The sequence below is a fragment of the Amblyomma maculatum genome, chromosome 1 (genome assembly GCF_055883805.1).
Source record: "Amblyomma maculatum isolate TAMU_Amacu chromosome 1, ASM5588380v1, whole genome shotgun sequence".
In the NCBI taxonomy this organism is placed as follows: domain Eukaryota; kingdom Metazoa; phylum Arthropoda; class Arachnida; order Ixodida; family Ixodidae; genus Amblyomma; species Amblyomma maculatum.
Window position 1 is genome coordinate 117075544 of NC_139344.1, and position 19483 is coordinate 117095026.

At 47.2% G+C, this 19483-nt stretch overlaps 1 protein-coding gene across 1 annotated transcript in view; it reads right to left on the reverse strand.

Annotated features, from left to right (window-relative positions):
• Positions 1–6685: 6685 nt before the first annotated feature.
• LOC146203684 (dopamine beta-hydroxylase-like) overlaps positions 6686–19483 on the reverse strand; it is a 38512-nt gene continuing 25714 nt past the window's right edge. The window contains exons 6-11 of the mRNA XM_084603196.1: positions 16455–16724; positions 14017–14199; positions 12848–12907; positions 9494–9621; positions 7990–8143; positions 6686–7100 (exon numbers count right to left, since the gene is read on the reverse strand). Coding sequence (XP_084459322.1) covers positions 6993–7100; positions 7990–8143; positions 9494–9621; positions 12848–12907; positions 14017–14199; positions 16455–16724 — 903 coding nt within the window. The 3' untranslated portion in view covers positions 6686–6992. The remainder of the gene's footprint in view (positions 7101–7989; positions 8144–9493; positions 9622–12847; positions 12908–14016; positions 14200–16454; positions 16725–19483) is intronic.

Here is a 19483-nt window from a genome sequence, read left to right on the forward strand (position 1 = left end):
GTGACCCTATGGACCATGTCACGCCACGCTTTCCGGTCTCTCACTATCTTCTTAACATCACATAGCTTCATCTGCAATGCCTCGAGAATGCCATCTAACCATCGCGTTCGCTGCCTACCCCTTCTCCGGCGACCCTCAACCTTTCCCAACATCAAATCTTTCTCCAGCGACTCCTCTCGTCTCATCAGATGACCAAAGTAGCTGAGCTTTAACTTTTAGAATTTGACCCTCCAATGAGCAGTCAGGGTTTATGGTCAACAATATCGACTGATTTGATCTTCTGGCAGTCCAAGGAACTCTTAAGAGTCTTCGCCAGCACCACAATTCAAACGCGTCAATTCTTCGGCGGTCAGCCTTTTTCTGGTATACGGGACCAAATTTTGGGAGTCAGCAATCCCGATTTAGAGATCCCCACTGAATTGGCCATACTCAAATTAGTTTATACATCAATTTTAGTCACATTCTGACGAGGTCAAATTCAGTCCCAAAATTTGACCTCGTCAGAATGTGACTAAAATTGATGTATAAACTAATTTGAGTATGGCCAATTCAGTGGGGATCTCTAAATCGGGATTGCTGACTCCCAAAATTTGGTCCCGTATACCAAAAAAAGGCTGACCGCCGAAGAATTGACGCGTTTGAATTGTGGTGCTGGCGAAGACTCTTAAGAGTTCCTTGGACTGCCAGAAGATCAAATCAGTACAGTTCACCTAACCCCTAATTTTTTTTCTCTTCTCACCTTGACATCGGGACGATCTTTCCCTTTCGCGGGGGGGAATAATGCCACGTGCCTAGCGCCGCGCGGCCGCCGTGCTTGGTGTCGTCAACGACGAAGCGGTTGTTGGCTCGAGAGGCGCGCTGGTGCTGGACACTGTCATCGGAGCTAGAAGCAAACCTGAGTCTCGGGTCTTACCTTCACGGTACCGTCTACCTTCACGGCTCCCTGTGGCTTGAGCCGTGACAATATAAACTATATAGCTCTCCTTGACATCAGTTTGGAGCATTCCAATTCGTAAAAAGTGATGTCAGGGTTTCGCATTCTTCATAGTTACGTACCGTTCCATTGCATAACACAACGTAGTGCACGCGCTTCATGCACGTGGTTGGTGGGGCGATTACGCGTCATCTCAAAACAGACCGAATGCCAGCCGCCAATGCGAGAGCATCTGGCACCGCCGCGTTCGATGGCCGATGCTGTCGCTCAGCGAGGACGCCGTACATTTCCGTATGGTGGGAAATAATGTCTGGGTTTCTGTCCAACTCGCGAACAATTGCGCAGTAAATAATGAGGCATAAAAAAAAAAAAAAGAAAACGACGCCCCGAACCTAGTACTAGAGTAAGTGAGTAAGCACAGCGAAGCTTAAAAGAACCAGAAAAACATCTGCCTGTGCCACTTTCGTTTAATAGAGTGCAAATGAAATCGCTCAGCAACAGGCTGGCTGCTTGTTTATTAGCCTTGTCTGGGCAATGCACCAGGTTTTTCAGGAAAGACCGCGACTAACTTTTTAGTATAGGTGGTATAGGTTCTTCAAGGTATGAAAATGAAATTTGGTTGTTGAGGAAAGGAAAAGCATAGATATGTCTCACTTCTCGATTGACACCTGAAAGGCGACGTGTGGGAAAGGAGGAAGAATAAAAGAGAAAGAAAGAGGTGCTGTAGTGGAGGGCTGCGGAATAATTTCGGTGACCTTTGGATCTTTTAACGTGCTCTGACATCGCACAGCACATGTAGGATTTGGCGTTTCGACTCCATCGCAACGCGGTCGCCGAGATTAGGTTCGAACCCGGATATTCCAGTCAGTAGCAGAGTGTCTTAACCACTGAGTCATCGTGGCAGTTAATCAAGATGCTTTTGCAGCATATCAGTCACCATGAAAAAGTTGAAGCGTGTGAAGTTGTAAGATGGTTAACGAGGTTCTGGGTGACTGATTTAACTTTTTATGGTTAGGCGACCTCTTGCAATCGGACAGAAAAACAGCGTTTCCCAGCGTACTCTCTACACAAGTGCTGCGTACCGCTCGTCCCCCCCTTCTATCCCCCGCTCTGCGATGCTCGTCACTTCAAGATGCTGCAGGTTTAGTGCTCTAGAAGATATAGCTACAGGCTCCGGCCCGCACAGGGGAGGGTAGGGCACGTGACATACGTGCGCCGTGGAGTAACGTGGGCTGGGGCGTTGTCGCCAAAGAAGCGCTCTGTTCGAAAGCGCGCATCATTTGGCGCGAAATGGCCGAAACTTGTTGAGTCACAGCGCCGAGGCTAATCGTGTTGTTGAAGTTCAAAATACTGATATATGTCTGTTACTAAAGGCTCATTCATTATAGTGGCAACGAGGTGCCCGAGTTAAAAGTTAACTGCCAGAAAGTTTTACTGGTTAGAATAATTCACCTTTTTTTTTCTGATGTCTGTCAACGTGGATTTTATTACATCGTAGAAGCCACCTTTATCATTCAAAAAAGCTATTTTTAAAAATTAATGGCGCTTCCCTGAAACACGTACTGGCAGTATGGATATACGAGGCGTTCCGGCCGCCACCATCATTACGGGCCAAGAGAACTTGCTCAAAAATTTTCGAAAAAAGTATTTTCAGCGTAAGACGATTTCGCAAAGCGGGAAGCTGCAAAGCGGGAAACTACGAGAGTATTCTGGAAGTGCTAAACAACATTGCAAATGCGTTTTCACCGGGCGGAGGGGAAACTCTCGAATGTCCCGGCCACACAAAACCTTGGATGCATAGGCGTGCGCAGGGTTCTGCGTTAGGGGGAGCAGCCCCCCCTCCACCCCTTTCAAAGCCCTTACAGCCAAAACACAACGCGAAGATGAGGAATGGTTATAAAACGTATTTTGACGTGATGGAATAGCAATACATACAAAATACTCTGCGCTTAATACATAAACAAAACAAGCTTCGCCATGGATGCTGAATTGAAAATAACAAAGCGCTTCTCACAACGGTTCCTTAAGTCCCCGGCTTTCCGGAGGTAAAGGTAGCTTTGAACGCTACATCACGAGTCCTCGGCCGCCAGTATATAGTAAAAAATTCAGCATGGCCATAACCCTGCACTTTTAAAAAACAACGGCACAGGCACGACAGAGTGAAGGTATGGGGGCGAACTAGGCGTCCCCCTTAGATGAATAGGGGGGGGGGGGGGCTTCATTCTCATATCCATCATCTATATTACACCAGAAAGCCTGTATTTAATAATTAGCGGCGTCCCTCTCTGAAATACCTGGCATCTTTTGCTGTACCCGGAATAATTACTTTTTTGGGCCTTTCTTCCTTACTTGATGGGTCCAACTTATTTTAAGGTAATATGCGATCTGTACAATTATTAATCTAGTGCACTAACCGTAGCTGCTCCGCTAACGTCATGCGCCGGCGCTACGCTGCGCCACGAAGTTGGCCGCTCGATCTGTCGGTGCTGTTCACACGCCTGAAGCTACGCTGTAAGAAGCCTCTCAGCGGCTTGGTATCTCTGAGCGCCCTGAATATAACAACACATCTCGCCCATAATTAACATCGCTCTTATTATTCACTCTCCCCAATACCCGTATAGAAACTGGCCTTGTATACAATGTTATCAGCAAAACCCTATTAATCTATACTGTCACGGCATTTCTATTTGAGAGAAAAAAAAAACAATGAGGAGAGGGAAAAGTTTTAGTTGTAAGAAGGGGTTATACGACTGTTTCGGCACTGCGTTATCTGCAACGTCCTAGACAGTTCAGGCCAAGCGTTCTATCAGCAAGCGAGCCTTGCGCTTCGGGGTCACTGTCTTCTTTTACCGCAGGCACCGAGCGTAACTGCTACATTACGCAGTTCTTTTTTTTTTTTCCGTGAGGTAATTGTTACCATTTTTTTGTTCTTTTTTTTTCTGTTTTGTGTGCAGTCAAATTTACCGTGTTTGCCCTTGTTGTTTTAACCACTGTCCGCGTGTAGAGTTGGAGCAACGCACATTACGTGTCATGGTCGGAGCGCCGGCTTCATTGTTTGCAAACAACGCGGACTAACGCAGCGGGCCAAAAAACGCACAAGTCGCACCGCGCACATGTAGCCCACAGCATTGCAGCCAGTCATTTCCCTACACGCCAACCCCTAAGGGGGAGACACCCCCTCATCCCTTATTTTTTGAAAGCACGAGCTTAAATCGTGCCGACCATTTGTTTTTTTTTGTTTTTTTTTTTTTTTTTATTACGCTCCCGCTTCCAGCTTTATTTCCTGGGGAAACCGGGTCATGATCGCAGCTGATTCGGCGAGAGAGAGAGAGAAAACTTTATTTCAAAAAGAAAATGAAAAGAAAAAGAAAAAAAAAAGGGGGGGGGGGCAGTGAGTGGAGTCTTCATTTCAAGACCCCAGTGGCCTGGGCTGCCGCTCTTGCCTGAGTTACCAGCCTACGCTGGGTCTCTAGATCAGAGTATTGCAGAGTGGCCTCCCACTGCGCCTCCGAATGGTGCATGTTTATGTGTGGAGGTTTGGGGCCTGTGCACCCCCATGTGACGTGGTAGGTGGTGGGCTGGTCGTTGCACCAATGGCATATGTCTGTGTAGTGTTCTGGGAACATTATGTTGTATTGATGTAGGTTGGGATAAGTGTTGGTTTGGAGCTGTCTCCATTCCCGCGTTTCTTGTGCATTTAGTCCCTTGTGTGGAGGGGGATAAGTCCTACGTTGTTCTCGTAGGTACTTAAGTCGCGCGCCGTAAGTCGCTGGGACAGGAATGCTGGTTGTGAGATCGGGATTGGTAGCCGCTCGGTTTGTGTGACCTCGAGCTAGCCTATCCGCGACCTCATTACCTTCCAATCCAGAGTGCCCCGGAACCCAAGTGATCTTATGTTTGAGCAATGAGTTTGTAGCCAATGGGTTAGTTGTGAAGCGAGCTAATTTTGTAGGTATTCTGCCTGCAAGAAGGAGCCGACACGCCGCTTGTGAGTCGGTGATTCGTGAAGCTCTCGATTGGTCGCGTCTCCGTACGTAATGGCCAGCACGATCGCCGCCACTTCCGCTCTAACCGCAGCCGTGGCCTAGTGGTTAGAGCGCCCGTCTCGGCTGCGGGAGGTGGTTAGTTCGAAACCCACCGCCGGACACCCACCGATAAAAATGGGTACAAGCGTCCCCCGGCCTGGCGCTCGGCTTTTCTAGGGGTGTGCGTTTGGGAGAAGCTCCGTAAACCCCGCTGCGCGCCCCTCCTCCGCAGTGGGCCCAAACCTAGTTTCGAACCTCGCAGCCTGCAAAGGTGGTTCAGTTTGTCTTGCAAAGGTACTTCCTTTGAGCCTCACCTGAAGTGCTCCCTTAGAGCCTCAGCTGCAGCAGTCCACGCCGAGCAGTCGCCGACTGATTCGGCGACTGCTCAACTCTGGATGTGCGAGACGCGGTGCACACACGCAAGAATGTCTGCGTGGGCCAACAATAAATGCTTCATTCGATGTGATAGGAAGATGCCTACGCGTGATAACGACGTTAAATGCCAGAACAAACGACTTCTGATCGTCTCTCTTATTATTATTTTATTTATTCTGATCGAACACTTTTGCTGGGCCTTTGAATAAGAGCAAAGACATTGCGCGACCGTTACGGGGGTGGGTAAAAGAGAAACTAAATCTAGAATTGGGCGCGCATCACGTGCGATCACCTTCCCAGCACTGTGAAGTTTAAGAAGGGACAATGTATGATGTGAACATGAAGCACTTACCTCAACTGCGTCCCCCTAGATTCGAACAAAAAGAAGTGGAAAACTTGTGTACCTTGAGCGTAAACGAAGGGGGGAGGGGAAGAGGGGAGGACCCTGTAGGAAATCAAAGTGAAGAAAAGGACGGCATTTTACAGTACCCTAATGGTTCGCCCTGCAGCTGTGAATTTAATGTACGGCGAGAATGTGTCAGTAAGTAATTGTTCAAATTTAATTGGCAAATAGGTGTAATTAATATGTACTTTCTAATAATGCTTATTTGGATAACAAGAAAACTAACGGAGGACAGGCAGAGGGCCATACCTATGAGTTTCCATTGCAATAGGCCTGAGAAAAAGTGCCTCAATATAATATGAAATTTGACTTGGCAGTCTTTGTGTACTGTGTGCATAATTTGTGCGGACCGTGACTTTACCTTCATGAATTTATGATTATATATTAAAACAAACAAACAACGGAAAGCATAAGCAGCATGTTCGCACGACATCTTACTAGAACCTGCTTGCTGCACCATCTATTTCACCTACTGCCAACATCGCTAAGCACGGACGAGCACTTATCTCAGTAGGGAGAAATTCGGCAAGGTGTTACACCGTGAAGCTTGCTTAAACTTTCAGCATTCTCACATGTATTTTCAGTGTAGCATAAGAAGAGAACTGAATATTTCTATCAGCTGTTGAAGCGCTGAATATCGGAAGCGTCACCGGGGGAATTATGAGAGGCACCTGGGGGGCTGCGGATTAATTTTGACCACCTAGTTCTTTGGCGCGCGTTGATATAGGAGGATAGGCGCTGGCATATTGCAGCAAGCATGCGGCCGTTCCTACATCGCACCTCTATCGAACTGCGACTGCCGCGGCTTCGGGATTCGATCTCACGACCTTGGGCGCAGCAGCTAAAGACCAAAGCCACTGAGCCACATCGGCGGGTTCTATAGAGAGCTTGATTCTGTCTTCGTGTACTGAATCGAAGGCCAGGAAGAAAATCGGGAGAAGACGTTGTCTAATGTGTTTATGGGAATTTCCGGAGAGAACACTGACGCACATTCGAGGAGCACCCTCGACTCGGGCGGTGCAAGAGCGAGTGCGCACGACTGCAGCCGTGTCATAGTTGCCAGCGCAACTGTGCTCTTCGCCATAGCCTCTCTGGCATCGCGGCTTCATCTCCGCTCCGGGCCGTCAGCGAAGGCACTTGTTGCAGGATGAGGGCCGCCGCAAGGGAAGCGACAGTTCAGCTTGTGGCAGCTCGAAGAGCGAGCGACCTTGTTGCCTCTTGTCGGTGCATGGTTAACTTTCACGAGGCGCCAGCCTTACTCCTCCGAGTCGGGCTGCGGCAGGCCTTCGCCGTTTGGACAGTTCCTTGGCGGAGGCGAAAGCGGGTAAATGATCTCGGTAACCGGCATGCCTTCCCAGCTGCCCTGCGGAAGCGTTTGACGCAAGCATTGTTTTTAGTTTGGACGCATCACAACACTGAAAGCGCACACTACAGAGAGACCACAGGCGCAGCGAATGGCAGCAAACCATTCTTTCATTCACGCTTCGTGGCAGCTACTATATTTTGAGGCAAAACCATATATTTAACGTCGCGTGCTGTCAGCGACGCCGGATTACTACTGTTGCATCTGATGGTATCAACTTTTACCTTTCCTCCTCACTCATGAAAACTGACACGCAACAAATGAAACATGCTTACTTCAGGACGCCTTCTCAAGCGAATTTAAATTTAGTCTCATCATGCTGCCGTAACGTTTTCAGTATATCAAGTCAAAAGTTATTCTCAGTAATTATTCTTTTATTCCTCCACAAACTTTATTCCGTAAACCGGCTCATAAAAATAAACAAGAAAATGTATGCATGTTGTGGGGGACTTAAATAAGCTTCATACGGGCGGGCCATTAGGGCGCTCTCGCTGTCCTACACTCCGTCATTTTTTTAATATTATTCTCTGAACATATCTGCTGGACATGCAGCTTAGGCAGCCTTGGGAACAGGAGCGTTTTTTCTTGGAGTGCATTTCTTTGACATCGTGCAGGCTGTAATGAGCATTTCTGTTAATAAGGGCTCAGCATAGAAGACTAAAGTGAACGCGTGGAGCGCATGCATGACTCGTGAACAGTTCGTTAAAAACGTCTTAAAGGCGCTAGGAAGGAAAATATATCGAGTTCACATGCATGGCTCGAACGACGACGGAACCGTAATCCGAGCATGAATACGTTAGTTTTTCTTTCTTTCTGTTCAGTTACACCTGCACTACGTCCTGAAACATTCCGCTCACGGAATCCACGAAGTGAAAACCGGTAGGCTTACTGGAAACCTGGCTCCCGACGATTGATTGCATTGCATCGACAGCGGCATCTGTCGGTAGACGCGGTCGAGCAGGTGCACGTTATGTCGCGTCCATGGGATCGACTTGTAATTGTCGCTGATGCCCTTTTGGTCGCTCGTGGGGGCATCATGGTAGCTGCAAGGAACGGGCAGTGAAATTGGCACCTCTCTCCTCTGGTAAGGTAGTGTTCAGAAAAACAACATGATTTTTACGCATTAAGGCTGCAGTCAGGATTTGCGGCTAGCAGTAGGGTAGCTTTCCAGGTGGTAGCTTAGAGGGATTCTCGGACATGTAGCAAAATATCAGTGTAGGAAAGGCTTTGTATTTCTCTTCAGTCGGAACGCTGTCTATTCGCGGCTGTGGATAATGAGGCACGACCTCGGTGGCGTCGTTAATTTTGTCGCCTTAGCTGATGTGACAGTGGGCCGTAGCTTGGGTTGGAAGACAAATAAAACTCGGCCATAGCGTCTACAAAGTTCTTTCGACAAGGGCGAAAAGGCGAGGAAGATCTTGGATAACGTGCTCACAGGAGACAGTGAAATACAGGATGCTTCACCAAAGTCCTCCCGCAATGTTTTAAAAAATACGGTTTTTGAGTTAGGAAGCTGCTTCTTTCGGGAAAGTGTTGCTAGCAGTGGTGTGCATCTGAATGCAGCTAAGACGCGTTAAATATAAATTTTTGGCTATTATCTTTAGGCTGTTTATTTATTGAGAGGATTGAGGACTACCACAAATAACATTCATACAAGTTTTTAAAATTTTGAAACCAAGTCTCCTCAGCGGACCCACCGCGGTTGAGTTTTTCTTTCCCATGGTATCCACTCCAAATTATCTCGAGGAAGCTGCCCTCCGTACTGCATGTCTTGATCACTTCTGCTAGGATTAGGCTAATATGTAATCAGGTACATTTTCTTTTATCTGAACTTGTCTCTTTTGTCTCTTTCGTCTCTGAACTTTTTACTCCCGTCATGTTTCGTTCCAGACCTTGTTGTCCTCTTCTCGAGTTCATTTTCAGCATTCTCGTTAGCGCACAAGTTTATGCATCGCTGGTGAGCTTTGGTATTACTTTGTTTAAAGGGTATCAGTAAACTGTTATTGAACGCGAGAATGTTTGCAAAATACACGCCATTCAGTTCTTATTCTCCTGATAATTATTGATGCAATCAATCAATCAATCAATCAATCAATCAATCAATCAATCAATCAATCAATCAATCAATCAATCAATCAATCAATCAATCAATCAATCAATCAATCAATCAATCAATCAATCAATTTCCTCATCCTCCAAACCTGTGCTCATCTCTATCCCGAAGTAAAAAAAATACAAACTAAAATAAATTTGTACCACGCACACAAGTCAAACCTAGGGGAAAAAATTGGCATTTTTTTTTTGTTAAACAGGAACCTTGTATGAATGAAAAAGTAGCGCTCGCTTCGGGGGCGTGGGAAGATAAATGAATGCCGACATATGAATATACGCACAGGTTCATGTACTTGAAGAAAGCCTGCAGAAAGCCGCTGTCTATGGAGCTCTTGCAGACTTCCAAGTCTGTCTTTGGAAAGTAATGGATGTATGAGACGCACATCTCTTCGCGTATGCCGAAACCACCCTGCGAAATGCGACACAAGAGACAGTCAGCTGTACACAGATCACTTCAACAAAAACAACGGCAACAATAAACAGACTAAAAAAAGCGTCTGTGTTGATTGCGCTGACAGTTAGCATTGAAGTTTCCATTCTAGCTCTTTTGGTCTCAAACGCATCAAATTTTTCGCTCGAATGTTCCTCGATTTCTTCAAGAAAATTTGTGGCTCTTTATTTTTCTGTCAAGTGTAATTTCCTAGAATTGGCTTAGGAAAAATTTATGGACATTTGTCTACCCTTTGAGTTTTATGGGCGAGCACAAAACGATGTTTGAAAATTTTACACAAAATGTCTTTATTTAAAGCTTGATATTTTTGTGAGTAATTTGTAAACGCTCTTTACTAAAAGGCAGCAAAAATAAAAATAAAAAAGTGCAGTGATGTGTTTTGTATATTTGAATCAAATATTTAGTGAAAAATTCGGCTTTCTTGCGATTTTCGTAGAAAACTTAAGCTTCCTTCCTGGCCACCAGAAAACCTTTCCCAGGCTTTCTGGGACATTATTAGTCAAAATTGTTGCGATTAAAAAGCGTACGACGTTTCAAGGAAAACATTAGTTGGTCAGATAGTATACACTTAGTGTGTCGCGTATTCGACTGTAAATTTAATACTGAGGCGTTTCAAGTAAATGTAGAAAACATTGCAAATCTGATAGCGAATATTATCGGCATCTCACTCAGGGATTTCTCTCTGGGTGGTTTGTGCTTACGGCGGCGTTAATAAATATCTCAGTCCATCATGCACTCGATCGTGCAGGCATTATTACCTCCCTTTTCAGTGGGTAGCTGGCGGCAGCGTTTCTACTTCCCATCATTCCACTTTGCCTTCGGTTGTTTTCTCCCACCTGAACACCGCAGCTGACGCGTTTTGCCCCCCCCCCCCCCCCCCCCCACACACACACACAGTATAAGACACATTGTCCTACCCATGGTGCTCACGCACTCTGGTGATGAGAAGTGTTATTTGAGCACTTGTGTCGATGAACTTCGCTTTGTTTCACGAATTAAGGCGTGGCTAATAAGCCAAAGTGACCACAGTAACTTTACGAGATATAATGAATTGAATAGCACGCATCGATAGAATATCTTCATGGAATTTTATTATCAGAGCTATTGTTTCCTCCGAAAAGCAAAACAAAAATGTCTCCTCGTCTTTCTCCTTACTGCTTCGTACTATGAAGGGGACGCACGAGCCGATGCGGAGCAGGCACTGCACCGGTGATTTAGGGGTGCACAGTGCGGGGTTCTGGTTTTTGGGACCGGAGCTCTGAAACCTCTTTATGTATGCTCAAAGCTCCTGCGTCGCCGAGTATAGAATGCCGCCCCAGCGCGAGCAGCAGTGAGCAACGAGCTCACATTGTTGAATAGCCCCTGTTACCGAAACTCAGGCTGCTCCGGGCTGCTCTGATCTACTTAGTTTCTATCTGAAACTTCCCGCTAGCGCCGCGGTGGTGGCGCAATGATTAGGGCGCTCGACTACTCTGCCGAGGGGCACGGGTTCAATTCCGGCTGTGCCGACCGCGTTTCTATGGAGACGAAACGTACGGTGCCCGTGTGCTGTGGTTCTAAATAACCACATGGGTTCGAAATTGTCCGCAGCTCTGAACCCCTCACAGTCAATGTCGTTTTGGGACGTTGAATCCTGTAATAACCAAAAACCAAGACTTTCCATGGGAAGCAACACCTCAAAAGATGAACTACTGATATTTGTGGGTTATATACGCCATAAGAAGCACCGAACGAGCTAGATCGTATTACCCACTAAGCCACGTGACCTCCAACTCGATTTCACTCGAACAGGCGCGCTGGGTAAATTTAAAATCTTAGTTCGTTTTAGTTGAGACTCTCCCCATGAAATTTCTTTGGCGAAGAGCTCAGATCATTTCAATAAAGGTACGCGTACTATAGCACGTAGTAAAAGCTTGTGCAAGAAGTCTAATTTATTGGAGTACAAATACCGATAAATCTAGACCGCAAGCATGCGAGCGCGAAGATCGCTATGTGTCAGGGACCTCGCAGGTATCCAAAACTGAAGAATGTACTGTGTTCCGAATTTCGGAGTCATCAATCGAACTATTGGAGACAAGAGAGAGGTATTTGTCCCGCAGTTGGTATATTACCAACTGCGGGACAAATACCTCTCTCTTGTCTCCAATTAACCCTGCAATTCCGGAGTATACGTTACCAAAAAAAAAAGAAAAAAAAAACGTGTCGGCAGATTAGCTACCATATCATGCTTGCAAGAGTTTCTGTAGACGAACGAGACAGGCAGCACTTTTTTCGCACAACCGCCTTTCCTCAACGAACATACATGGAAGGCGCGAACAGATTTCCTATCATCGCAATACCTTCTCACTTCTCCCGTGGAACTGTACTCGGGTCAGATTCCGGCTGTGATCTACACATTGTTTTGCTGCCAATTTTGTATGGACGGAGGCGGAGAAAAGATTGAGGTCAAAGAGGACGGTCTCTCCCGTACCACTATTGAATCGCGGGATCACTGACCGAAAGACACTGGGGTATGCAATCACTGTGCTTGGGACTGACGCACTAGAAACATCAAGTCACTCACAAAAAAGATGTATTCACTTCTTGAAACCGCCGCAGGGCACGCTTCCAATATTTTAAAAAATAAGCTCGGCGTGAATGTCGTTTTACTCGTGCGTGACATAAATCCCGTTTAAAAGAAGTAAATGTTTACGAAATAGGGTAGGTTTTATTTCAAGAGAATATTACAAATTGTGAGGTCTAACATCCTGAATGGACACATTGGCTATCAAGGACGATGTAGAGCAGGGTATCGGAAACGTTCACGCTATGCGGGATTCTTTAACGTGCGCTGACACGGACGGCACATGGGATTGTTTTTAGATTTCGCTTCTGTCGAAATATGACCGCTGCGGACGTGACTTTGGTTCAGAAGCCGAGCGCCAACGCCATTGAGTCACCTTAACTGGTTTTCATTTAATACGCAGTAAGGACTGACCTTTGCGTTCTACCTGCGTGATTTCAATAGTCTTGTCGATTGGTAAAAAAAGAAAAAAAAAAAGAATGCAGGACAGTGTGCAACTCAATATGGTTTGGCAACGTTTCTGCGCTACGTACACATGCTCACTACTGCACCGGAAAGTTTGCTTTGGTAAAAACAGCACCTCACCATAGCGCTGGCTGGTCACGGAAGCAGAAGACTTACCAGTGTGATGTTTGGTCGGTCGAAGGTGTTGTATCGGCATGTTATCACCAAGGCATCCCCCTGTGCAGCGAGTAATGAAGACTTCAGTACAGTACAGGTCCGGCACAATTCGGCTGGCCGTAATCCTGGCCAATATTCTGCTGCCTATGTGCAACTTAACCTCACAAAACCATTCCCTTTCTCGTTCGCTCGCTCTCTGGAAAGCCAGTAGAACATTGCTGGCAATAGTAGTAACTATAACACTTCATTCATGAAAATTACGAGCCCAAACACTTTTGCAGCTTTGTATACAATCTCGCTTTAGTGTTAGAAAAGCTCCCCTAGTTCAACATAATTCTCTGTAAATTACTCGACGGAATATCTTGGGCTCCATTCGAATCGTCTTTTTTCCAAATGCGTAACCCTCGACTGTCATGCGAGCTTTTACTGAGCAGCAGAGGCATATGCCATATGATGAGCAATCCAAACTACACACAAAACAGAATTTACAAATGCAATTGTCTTCTGGGCGTTGTTGGGCTCTCCAGTCTCTGTACTGCTAAGAAGAATCCGAACTAGAGCGACTTTCTTCGAATTTCTGCATTGTATTCATTGTTACCCCGGTTTCATTTCCTGACCTACGGCTTTTTGTTCGCGGGAAACAATTGAATTTCTTGAAGCGATCATACAACAAGGAAAGATTTAACAGATGACACTGAACAGCCGCCCTTTTTTGCCTCTCCGACAAACTGTTAACATTCACTGTTGGCATGCCCGTAATACATGTAACCATGAATCTTATTTTCCTATACACGGTAAAAACTTGAGCTGGAATAACCAGTTGCACAGTCAAACAAAAACATGCAAGTTCAGCGTGCGTCAGAGCAACTATGCGGATGTTTATTTCAGTCCGGGCTGCCGGGTTTACATGAAGCCATGTATATCTTTTGCGCGCTTGCCGAAAGCTTGTGCAGAGGCGTATACATAAACGCGAACGATATAAGAACAAGAGCACACACTTTTCCTTATTGCAGCGCTCCCCTCGGGTTGCAAAATACCTGTTCGTGTTGTGTTGTAACGTAAACAGTGTTACGCGGCCATTTCGAATCACGGAAATATCACGCGAGTTTGGGTCATTGTGCGTCAGCAGCGTTACAACAGTAGCCAGGCGTTCACGCAGGTGCACGTACGGGCATGAGCTGCAGCCTCCGCTTGAGCATCCGTATCTCCTGGAAGTGTGTGCTGAAGTGGTTGTCACGAGCCATTTCGGGCAGCTCGGCACCTCCTCTCACGTGGCGCACCCAGACCCTTTCACCGGTCAGGTGGGTGTGCAGTTGCGCCGCTACCAGGGTGATGCCCGACTTGGGGAGTGCCTGCGAACCCGCACGGCCATCATGCGCAGACGAAACCGACGGCGGACTTTTTGCACTCAGGCGCACTGTCCACCTTTCGGCCGGTTATTGGGCAGCCGTCCACAATGCAAATACTATGAAAGGGTGTTAACAAAGGGTGTCGTCCGGGGTTCGGAACACTTCCGGTCGGAAATACTGGTACACTGTCCCCCTTCACATTCAGCTTTCTCTCATGCTGCAACCATACCAGACGCATATGGAGAGGAAAAGACGAACAAGAAGGACGAGAAAAAGACGAAGAAGAAAAGATGAAACGGCAACACCGCTGCTCAGGAGTCACAGCGGCATGGATCTGCCTGTCGATATTCAAATGGTTATATAAGTAGCACACATGACAACCAGCATTGCCCAAATAAAATGTATTCGAAACAAGATGCTGGTTATATTTATTTTTTTTTTTTCTTTTGGTTTTGGCACACATCTCAATTCATCAAGCGACAGTTTGAGAGAGCCATTCAAGAGACCCAGTATTTAGCTGCTCTCAACTATTTCCTCTTGCATTTTATGAAGCGGTGAAACGAGACTACTACATAAAAAGCAGTGGTGATAGCGGAATACTCTTCACGTATACGGGGATACGCGGACTGTCATGGACTATCTAACCTCAATCCTATCGTGATAAGGCTGGCGGGAATTTGCTGAATTGTGCGATAAAACTAAGATTCAATAAAAAAAAAAAGGCATCCGATGGTAGAATGCGCGATGGGAGGGATCGTGAGAATGACACAAGGCGCAACAGTGACAAGCCTCTACTCTCGCCCAATACCCAGTGTAAGCCGATCCAAGTGCGCTTGCTTGCATTCTCGTGCTGATGCTTACTTCGTAATTGGTTTACCTCTCGTGTCAACACGCACCACTGGAAGTTTCTGGACGTCGCTCGGACATTTCAATTTACACTGTCCATGGCTGCTCTGCAGGCCTTCATTTCACCTCACTTGTTTCTCTCGTTTGTTTCCTTTCGCAAAAGCGCACATAGAGTAAGCTGCAGCCCAGCTTTCAGATTTTATGTCGCAGGCAATGTTTTCCAAGCGAATGCGAAAGCCTCGTAATTCCCACGACAGAAACACTAAGTTAAATGCCGACGACATTTCACTGACTCGGGAACCACCAAAGCAAGGATCGGTCAAATACTGGCAGCTGGTTCATGCGTAACTCATTGCTGTGAGCATTTTTTTTTTTTGGGGGGGGGGGGGGGGGGGGGTTCTTTTAAAACATTTCTTCGAGCTTAAGCGTAGAAAGCATGTGGCAAAATATGCGTCCACTCACTAACACGTTCGCTGAAAATCAATATTCTCTATGAGAACGCCTCTTCGTTTTCCCATGAAGTCACTGGATCATAAAATACATCGCTCGGATGTAGTCGGTGCTCGTTCGCAGATTCACTGTCAAATTAGCGCTCAGTTGTAATTTCCCACGAGTGAGATTGAAGTTGTTGCAAGCTACTGACGGGATTCGCCTTGCGGAATTTGCTGGTAATTGCTCCAGCGTAGTGGAATTAAATTAAATTTAATTAAAATTTCAAAATTTAATTAAAACTACCTGAAATTAAAAATAAAATGAATTAAAGTTCTGCGCACAGTTAAAGTTCGGAATTAAGACACAGATTGGTGATCCGACCATGGCAGTACGTTTGTACGCTCCTTTGTCTCCAGGCAGATGCGCTGGAAGTATCGCCGGTCTCCCAAATATCAAGTGATATATGGCGGGGGCAGAAGCATGAAACCATTTACGCTAGGTTGGGCCAGCTTCGCACCTCCGCGCGAAATCAGAAAGCGTGTGTCATTTCTAAAATACGCACTGAGAGCATCCCCGACCTTTTACTTGGCTGGCGACGTTTACTCTCGACAAATTGTCAGCCATCCAATTTCCTTATTGTCATTCATTTATAGGCTGGCTTACTCATAGTCCTTATCTATCAAGTGCACCAGGCACGAACTGTGCGGAACTTGAGGCAGCGTAAACTGGCTAAACCTAATTCCACTCTCCACGCTCATCCCCCGCACCTGCCGTCGTCAGAACTCTTTACTGATGTTGAATATTCGAAGCGGTATATACGGACGGTAGTATCAGTCTCACTGCGCCCGCAAGAAGCTCAAACATCCCACTGCCGAGAAGACGTGGAGCTCTGAGTCAAATAAAATAAATTTTCGGGCTGCTAGCAGCTACTGTTAGATAAAATCCGAATATAAAATCTGAGCAGACGGCATCGTGCGTACCACTCGCGTACACTCGGAGATGCAATATCCAGTCAGGTGGAATCCGGGCTGCCGAGGAGGGATGGCCATCTTGTCGGTGTACTCGAGGCCGATCTCGAGGATGCCCACGTCGTAAGGGCGAAGCTCTTCCGTGTAATAAATGGTGATGCCGGAGCTGTCCACACAGTCAGATCGCAGCGACGGGTTGTTGTAATGCACCTCGAGCATTACATAGGGCGAGTAGTCGGCGCCACCAGCCGACAGGCCCGCTTCCTCCGGATACGCCAGCGGCTGCGCAAGTGGTAGGTGTCAAAACGCCTCGCACTGCAGGAATCGGTGTTATGTCAATGCAGGAATTGAATCGGCGCTTGCGCACGGATGCTTTTCTGCGCGACATGTTATGAACTCTCTCGCGTGCGACCGCAGCGACGCACCTCTCTACTCTAGACTGCGCGCCATGACACCATGCGTTGTTGGAAGTATTAAACAAAAAGAAAACAAAACATACTGGCCTTCGGTGTCATTAAAGGAATAGCAGGGAGCGGCACGTGTAGACAGGGCAGCAAGAGCAACCTAAATACGCCGCCTGCTGCACTCGGCGCCGTACGTATTAAGGATGTTTCAAATGATGCGACGCGCACGAAAAATTTCGGTCTAGTCGCAGTGTCGTTGCGGCGCAAATCGTAACAGCCCTTTCACATGCTTGCGGCACCAGCGATTTCTGGCGGTGCGGCACGAGCGGCGGCACCATCATATTTTACCAACAATAAAGGTAGGACACGCGTAAGGTTAAATGTAGTATTTAACTTATGTTTGTTATCAAAATATAAAACACTTTATGCAAAATAGACATCTTTAACTTTTTCGTTTTGTACGCAACTACGTAGAACAGTCACATCAGGCTAAATTCCATAGGCTGGCGGCCGTCTCGTACCTGACTGTCTCCGTCACGTTCGCAACGATCGCTGCGGCGGGAGCGGCGTGCGACCAACATGTTGGAAGTCTGTCGGAGCCGCTCTGCGACGGAAGCGGCGGGCCCTTCTGTCGGTGTGCGGCTGAAATCGCACACTGCTGCGGCGAGAATCGCATCATGTGAAACGGCCTTTACGCTGGGCGAAATGGACGGCAGTGCGTTGACGGGAAAACACATTTGAATTCTCCAGAAAGAGTGCCTAACTGATATTTGTCAAGGGACTGTCATTTTGAGGAGAGCATGTTGCCGGGCTAGTTGGTGATCTATTAAGTGAAAAATTTAGCACGAAAATAGAACAGAAATGACAAAGAAGAACATATAAGACGTTTGACAAGCGCTAACTACCAACTCTTTATTCAAGCCGAAGTACACAGCTTATATATGAAAAAATTGAGCAAGTGGGAATTATAAGGCAAGAGTTCTATTAGAGGCATATCATATAGATAAGCTATCCGATCGTTGTCTTAGCGATACATTTGTACATATGTACTCGGCGGAATGTACCTTTCTAGACATGTTTTTGCATTGACTACTACTGTTTGTCTGTTTTATCTGCCCCCTTCTGCGCATGCTCGATTTTTTCATATATGAGCTGTGTACTTCGGCTTGAATAAAGAGTCGGTAGTTAGCGCTTTTCAAACGTTTTATGTGTTCTTCTTTGTCCTTTGTGTTCTATTTTTGCGCGAAATTTTTTACTTAATGTCTGTCATTTTTTTGCGCAGCTACCTTCCCAATGCTTTTATTTTTAAACCTAGAGCTATACGTTTGTGAAAAAAAAAACAAAAAATCGAAAAACACTCGCTGATAAAACTTTTCCAAATTTCAGACTCACGAAATCGGCGCAAATTTTTACTAAGCCGGCGTCGCCGCCGTATGGTACCTTCCACAAGATTCGAGAAAAACCTCCTTCCCTGCGCGAGAGAGCGCGTGGATTTTTACGCGTCGCAGTCGCCCTCTTTTTCACCACCCGGCGATGAAGGTGACTCACCAGTTTGGAAAACGCCAGACGTCTCTGGAACATTCTACGGGACCTAGCCAATGACGACGCGCGGCTCGACGGGAGGAAGAGAGAGCGCTCTAACCAGCGAAGCTAAGTGAATGTGCGCGCTAGCTTTGGCGCGTGCTAACACAGACGCGGCGCGCCCTATTTAAAGAGACCGCGCCGCGTGTGTAGTCAGTCAGTCAGTCAGTCGGTCGGTCGGTCGGTCGGTCGGTCGGTCGGTCGCGCGGCTCGACGGGAGGAAGAGAGAGCGCTCTAACCAGCGAAGCTAAGTGTATGTGCGCGCTAGCTTTGGCGCGTGCTAACACAGAGAACCTAAAGAGGCGGGATACCCAGAGGCCAGTGTCGGAGACGATGCGTGCCGTCACCTTGCGTAGCGCCGCGCCCTCCAGTGTGGAGAGGTATGCTGCCAGCGCATGCGAGGCAACCACGGCTTTGCCAGCATCGTCCAGTCGCCGCAACGTATCCCCAGAGAAGGAGGCCCTCATGTGAGGTGACTGCGCCAGGCAGTGCTGCTGCACGATGTTATCCAGGCTGGCTCGAATGTCATCCAGCGACAGTGGCATAGCTTGAAGTGGGCCAGGAACGCGCTTCTGGTCATCCTTGCGGGTTTTTAAATGGGTACAAGCTTTCCCCCGGCCTGATGCTCGGCTCTTCTGGGGTGAAATGCTTGGGAAAAGGGGTCACGGCCCAAATAGTTGCGCCGATGTGGCAGTGATTCGTTCCGCCATCGGACAACAATAAGTCCGCCTTGCGCGGCAACAGCCCATTATGTGGCCCTTTTTTTACATCCGCCTCGCATTCGGGAGGTACCGGGTTCGATCCCTGGTGCCGCCGGGTACCCACCGGTTTTTAAATGGGTACAAGCTTTCCCCCGGCCTGGTGCTCGGCTCTTCTCGGGTGAAATGCTTGGGAAAAGGGGTCACGGCCCAAATCTCATCCGCCTCGCATTCGGGAGGTACCGGGTTCGATCCCTGGTGCCGCCGGTTACCCACCGGTTTTTCAATGGGTACAAGCTTTCCTCCGGCCTGGTGCTCGGCTCTTCTGGGGTGAAATGCTTGGAAAAAGGGTCACATA